Below are 7,558 nucleotides of genomic sequence, written 5' to 3'. Positions count from 1 at the left end.
GACATGACATCATAAGAACGCGTTCAGGAAGCACGACCATCACATGATAACAAGAGGTGGCAAGAGACGGCATCACATCAAAAAAAGACATCACATATAAGAACACGTTCAGAAGACGGCATCACCTGATAAAAGAGGTGGCAAGAGACGGCATCACATCAAAAAAGACATCACATCATAAGAACGCGTTCAGGAAAGGCGACATCACATTGATTAGACAAGAGGTGGCAAGAGACGGCATCACATCAAAAAAAGACATCACATTATAAGAACGCGTTCAGGAAGGCGACATCACATGATAGAAGAGGTGGCCACGAGACGGCATCACATCAAAAAAGACATCACATTATAAGAACCGCGTCAGGAAGACGGCATCACATGATAGAAGAGGTGGCAAGAGACGGCCATCACCTCAAAAAAGACATCACATCATAAGAACGCGTTCAGGAAGGCGACATCACATGATAGAGAAGAGGTGGCAAGAGACGGCATACATCCAAAAAGACATCACATCATAAGAACGCGTTCAGGAAGGCGACATCACATGATAACAGAGGTGGCAAGAGACGGCATAACATCACAAAATTCAGCCATATAAGCACAACGTTCAGGAAGACGGCATCACTGATCTAAAAGAGGTTGCAAGAGAGGCATCAACATCCGTATAAGAACGCGTTCAGGAAGGCGACATCACATGATAACAAGAGGTGGCAAGAGACGGCATCACATCAAAAAAAGACATCACATTATAAGAACGCGTTCAGGAAGGCGACATCACATGATTAGAAGAGGTGGCAAGAGACGGCATCACATCAAAAAAGACATCACATCATAAGAACGCGTTCAGGAAGGCGACATCACATGATAACAAGAGGTGGCAAGAGACGGCATCACATCAAAAAAGACATCACATCATAAGAACGCGTTCAGGAAGGCGACATCACATGATAACAAGAGGTGGCAAGAGACGGCATCACATCAAAAAGAGACATCACATCATAAGAACGCGTTCAGGAAGGCGACATCACATGATAACAAGAGGTGGCAAGAGACGGCATCACATCAAAAAAGACATCACATCATAAGAACGCGTTCAGGAAGGCGACATCACATGATAACAAGAGGTGGCAAGAGACGGCATCACATCAAAAAAAGACATCACATTATAAGAACGCGTTCAGGAAGGCGACATCACATAATTAGAAGAGGTGGCAAGAGACGGCATCACATCAAAAAGAGACATCACATCATAAGAACGCGTTCAGGAAGGCGACATCACATGATAACAAGAGGTGGCAAGAGACGGCATCACATCAAAAAAAGACATCACATCATAAGAACGCGTTCAGGAAGGCGACATCACATGATAACAAGAGGTGGCAAGAGACGGCATCACATCAAAAAAAGACATCACATTATAAGAACGCGTTCAGGAAGGCGACATCACATGATTAGAAGAGGTGGCAAGAGACGGCATCACATCAAAAAAAGACATCACATCATAAGAACGCGTTCAGGAAGGCGACATCACATGATAACAAGAGGTGGCAAGAGACGGCATCACATCAAAAAAAGACATCACATTATAAGAACGCGTTCAGGAAGACGACATCACATGATTAGAAGAGGTGGCAAGAGACGGCATCACATCAAAAAAAGACATCACATTATAAGAACGCGTTCAGGAAGGCGACATCACATGATAACAAGAGGTGGCAAGAGACGGCATCACATCAAAAAAAGACATCACATCATAAGAACGCGTTCAGGAAGACGACATCACATGATAACAAGAGGTGGCAAGAGACGGCATCACATCAAAAAAAGACATCACATCATAAGAACGCGTTCAGGAAGGCGACATCACATGATAACAAGAGGTGGCAAGAGACGGCATCACATCAAAAAAAGACATCACATCATAAGAACGCGTTCAGGAAGGCGACATCACATGATTAGAAGAGGTGGCAAGAGACGGCATCACATCAAAAAAAGACATCACATCATAAGAACGCGTTCAGGAAGGCGACATCACATGATTAGAAGAGGTGGCAAGAGACGGCATCACATCAAAAAAAGACACCATATTATAAGAACACATTCAGGAAGGCGACATCACATGATAACAAGAGGTGGCAAGAGACGGCATCACATCAAAAAAAGACATCACATCATAAGAACGCGTTCAGGAAGGCGACATCACATGATTAGAAGAGGTGGCAAGAGACGGCATCACATCAAAAAAAGACATCACATCATAAGAACGCGTTCAGGAAGGCGACATCACATGATAACAAGAGGTGGCAAGAGACGGCATCACATCAAAAAAAGACATCACATTATAAGAACGCGTTCAGGAAGGCGACATCACATGATAACAAGAGGTGGCAAGAGACGGCATCACATCAAAAAAAGACATCACATCATAAGAACGCGTTCAGGAAGGCGACATCACATGATTAGAAGAGGTGGCAAGAGACGGCATCACATCAAAAAGAGACATCACATCATAAGAACGCGTTCAGGAAGGCGACATCACATGATAACAAGAGGTGGCAAGAGACGGCATCACATCAAAAAAAGACATCACATTATAAGAACACGTTCAGGAAGGCGACATCACATGATTAGAAGAGGTGGCAAGAGACGGCATCACATCAAAAAAAGACATCACATCATAAGAACGCGTTCAGGAAGGCGACATCACATGATAACAAGAGGTGGCAAGAGACGGCATCACATCAAAAAAAGACATCACATCATAAGAACGCGTTCAGGAAGACGACATCACATGATAACAAGAGGTGGCAAGAGACGGCATCACATCAAAAAAAGACATCACATCATAAGAACGCGTTCAGGAAGGCGACATCACATGATAACAAGAGGTGGCAAGAGACGGCATCACATCAAAAAAAGACATCACATCATAAGAACGCGTTCAGGAAGGCGACATCACATGATAACAAGAGGTGGCAAGAGACGGCATCACATCAAAAAAAGACATCACATCATAAGAACGCGTTCAGGAAGGCGACATCACATGATAACAAGAGGTGGCAAGAGACGGCATCACATCAAAAAGAGACATCACATCATAAGAACACGTTCAGGAAGACGACATCACATGATAACAAGAGGTGGCAAGAGACGGCATCACATCAAAAAAAGACATCACATTATAAGAACGCGTTCAGGAAGACGACATCACATGATAACAAGAGGTGGCAAGAGACGGCATCACATCAAAAAAAGACATCACATCATAAGAACGCGTTCAGGAAGGCGACATCACATGATAACAAGAGGTGGCAAGAGACGGCATCACATCAAAAAAAGACATCACATTATAAGAACACGTTCAGGAAGGCGACATCACATGATAACAAGAGGTGGCAAGAGACGGCATCACATCAAAAAAAGACATCACATCATAAGAACACGTTCAGGAAGGCGACATCACATGATAACAAGAGGTGGCAAGAGACGGCATCACATCAAAAAAAGACATCACATCATAAGAACACGTTCAGGAAGACGACATCACATGATAACAAGAGGTGGCAAGAGACGGCATCACATCAAAAAAAGACATCACATTATAAGAACGCGTTCAGGAAGACGACATCACATGATAACAAGAGGTGGCAAGAGACGGCATCACATCAAAAAAAGACATCACATCATAAGAACGCGTTCAGGAAGGCGACATCACATGATAACAAGAGGTGGCAAGAGACGGCATCACATCAAAAAAAGACATCACATTATAAGAACACGTTCAGGAAGGCGACATCACATGATAACAAGAGGTGGCAAGAGACGGCATCACATCAAAAAAAGACATCACATCATAAGAACGCGTTCAGGAAGGCGACATCACATGATAACAAGAGGTGGCAAGAGACGGCATCACATCAAAAAAAGACATCACATTATAAGAACACGTTCAGGAAGGCGACATCACATGATAACAAGAGGTGGCAAGAGACGGCATCACATCAAAAAAAGACATCACATCATAAGAACACGTTCAGGAAGGCGACATCACATGATAACAAGAGGTGGCAAGAGACGGCATCACATCAAAAAAAGAAAATAAGAATAAGAAAATAATCAAGAGGTAATACTTTTCCCTTTCTTTTGTCTGTGTTTAAACTGTATTTTTAATGGTAACAGTTTAGACTCTGTGGCTGTTCAGACATAATGTGAACATCCCTCTTGAGGGATCCAATCAAAAGTGCTCTATTAACCTGCCAAAGTTAGCAGCAGCTGTTTCTGAAGACAGTGCTCTAACTGTTCTTTCCCCTAAACTACCAAACAGAACATCACCAGACTCTCTTAACAAATGTAGTGATTCTAAGATTTGTTTCATCAGGAGAAATTTAACAAACTTTGTGAAACAGCTACAACAAAGTCAAAATCAATGGTGCCTTCTTTTCAAATTGTTAACGAAGTTTCTTTTTGTTTTTTGTGAGACGATTTGCATGAAACTAACAGTGAGCTGCTCGAATTTTAAATTCAGATTTGTATCTGTAGTCCAGCTCTGACTGGTTCAGACTGATGCAATCTCCTGCAAGATAAGTTTAATCTATACCTGTGTGTGACGGCTCGAAGTCAGCTGGAGGCCCTGTGAGCCCTCCTGCACCACGACAAAACTCTTTACAGCCAACTAGCTTAGTGTAGGAAACATGTTATTGATATAAACATGTCACATTTTACAAAGACACTAAACAGTAACAATATAGGCTTCTTCTTTGAAGGCTTTGCCTGGAGAAAGTCCCCAGACTCCCTTTAAAATGCTACATTTTATTTACTTTGTGAAATGCTGTATTTGACAATTTTTAAATCATTTTTACCTTTTTGTAAATTCAGCAAATGTTCTTCATGGTTTCTGTCTTTCTTTGTGAAGACTGTTCTTCAGCGTTCTACGTTAATGATTGCATATATAGCAGGGCAATCCGATAACAAGTGGTCACTCGAGACACCTGTTAATGCCAGGTGTGATTTATCTAATTAAATTTTACCTAATCTAATATAAATGTGTCTGTGTTTTTTTATGTTTTACAGATCCCAGTCGTGTTGGATGAAGAATCTGGCCAGTTGAAATAGCTTTTAGTTTAGAAGTGGCAGTCAAAGTCATGTTTATTGTTTAACGACTTCCACATAAATGCTCAGCGTTAGCACATTAGTATATTGTATGGAATTGGGACTTGTTGTTTGTTTTTCTTATTTCCTTCCTTCCCTCTTCATTTATCCAAAAAATGGATGAGCTGAACCATCAGCAACAAACCAGAAACTAACATAAGGGATGCGTTTATTATGTTTTTTTTCTCATTATTATTGTGGTAACAGGTGTTATTATTTTAATTATTATTGGTAGTACTATTATAGGAAAAGGGTGTGGTTATTATGTAAGGGGTTGGTTTGCTGTGATTTAGCCTACTTCAGGACTTGCCTTACTTTCTGTACTGTTTGTTTTTCACCTTGATGCATGGGCTTGAAATTGACTTTATAGAGCCAAAAAGGCTACATGGTTGTAAAATTACCAGCCTCTCTGAGTTTTCTTAAGCTTTAAATGTTTTGTTCTAAGATTAAAAAAAAGGGTTGCAGTCCAAAAAAAAGATAATATGACAGTGTGACCATATTTATTGGGTTACTTGGTGTTAATTTAAGCCCTGCTGGTGTCTTTAGTCTTAACAAGAAACAAGATAATTGCATGATGAATAAAGAATTGAGAAACCTTCTTATAAGATCTGTGCTGTCTCTTCTTTTAATAAACTGTCTAGAAAACCCTGCTCAGAGGGACATGATATAAACACACTTTGTCACCTTGTTGGTGGTCAATATTTAAATTATATGCAGTAAAACATCAAGTAAAAGAGATCAGGGCTCAGGCCGGTAACGATTTTGGGGGGTAAAAAATTCAGATAACCCATATCAGCATATTACATTGTTCAAAATCAAATCAAATCAAATCAAATCAATTTTATTTCTATAGCCCAAAATCACAATCACATTGCCTCAGTGGGCTTTACAATCTGTACAGTGAACAACATCCTCTGTCCTTAGATCCTCGATTCCAGTGAGGAAAAACTTCACATGTTGATGGAAAAAAAACCTTTTAACAGGGTAAAAAAAACAATGGAAGAAACCTCAGGAAGAGCCACAGAGGAGGGATCCCTCTTCCAGGACGGACAGACATGCAATAGATGTTGCGTGTACAGAAAAGAGCAACAATTCACAGTTTACAAGGTACATCAACAGAAAATCTGATACAAGTTATGTAAAGTTAGTGGATTCAGGAGACGACAGAGCAGGACGAGGCATCACCAAGTGGAGCCCGAGCCAGACGACCTCCTGTCCACCATGTTGACCTGGAAGAGGGCAGGACACACAAGATAATTAAGGATCTGTAAAAACAAATAACTTATTTGTATGTGGAGCATTTTGAAACTCTGACATTAGGCATTTTTCTGACTGCAAGGCATGTCGACATGAATATAGCTTATATTTACAAATGATGAATTTATCATCATCTTGATCATCTTGATAATAGTTCTGTGTTTAAGCAACACGATAAATAAATTCACTGGCAAAACATTTGAAATGCACCTCTCTGAGTCCTTTAAACGTTAATTCACCTTTTCTCTACTCTGTCATTCTGAACCAAACTCTGACCAGAAACGCCATGTCTTGCTTAACGTTATCCAAACATGTCATCTTTTGCATTGTCTCTTTTTGTGTGTATCAAACAGTCAAGAGATGACAAATGCCTCTACTGTTTGTTGCAGGGGGAACTTTCAACGTTACATAAGTTAATCCAATGAGACACCCGGTGCTGCTGTGACAATAGCCTAAATGTGCTCAGTCATAAGGTTAATGGTTCATGGCAGGTGAAATTACGATCAGTAAAAGTGACATGACGGGTGTTGCAGAAGACTACAGGATTGGTATGTTAACGTTACGTTCTGGCCCGGTATAAAACAGTGGACAGAGCCACTTTGACCTCATACAGGCATCTGCAGGATCTAAATCAGAATCAGAATTCCTTTATTGTCCCACAAATGGGGAAATGTCTTTGTCACAGCAGCCATAGGACAGCAATATTACAATAAACAATAATAATAGTTAAAAAATAAACAATATAATAAAAAGGTAAGAAATAGAATAGACTCGAATATACACCAATCAGACATAACATTATGACCACCTGCCGAATATTGTGAAGGTTCCCCTCGTGCAGCCAAAACAGCTCTGACCTGTCCAGACATGGACTTCAGACCTCTGAGGGTGTCCTGTGTTGTCTGGCACCAGGGCGTTTATAGGGGATCCTCTGGGTCCTGTATGTCCATGGATCAGACCTGCTCCAGCACGTCCTACAGATGCTCTATCAGATTGCGACCTGGGGAATTTGGAGGCCCAGTCAACATCTTGGGCCCTTTATCGTGTTCCTCGAGCTGTTGCTGATCAGTGTTTTTGGAGTGTCGGGGCACACTGTCCTGCTGGGGGGCCACTGCCATCAGGTATATATATATATATATATATATATATATAT

The 7,558-nt window shown here is 41.0% G+C and overlaps 1 protein-coding gene across 1 annotated transcript; it reads left to right on the top strand.

Annotated features, from left to right (window-relative positions):
• The first annotated feature begins 378 nt into the window (after window positions 1-378).
• LOC115593880 (transcription initiation factor TFIID subunit 1-like) lies at window positions 379-5,747 on the top strand. The gene is made up of 3 exons (XM_030437551.1): window positions 379-393; window positions 2,632-4,123; window positions 5,071-5,747. The coding sequence occupies exons 1-2, from the start codon at window positions 379-381 to the stop codon at window positions 4,114-4,116; spliced, it is 1,500 nt and encodes a 499-aa protein (XP_030293411.1). The 3' UTR covers window positions 4,117-4,123; window positions 5,071-5,747.
• The last annotated feature ends 1,811 nt before the right edge of the window (window positions 5,748-7,558 follow it).

Source organism: Sparus aurata, chromosome 13 (assembly GCF_900880675.1).
Source record: "Sparus aurata chromosome 13, fSpaAur1.1, whole genome shotgun sequence".
Taxonomy (NCBI): Eukaryota; Metazoa; Chordata; class Actinopteri; order Spariformes; family Sparidae; genus Sparus; species Sparus aurata.
Note: the sequence above shows the minus strand (reverse complement) of the source record. Positions and strands in the feature narration are given on the sequence as shown.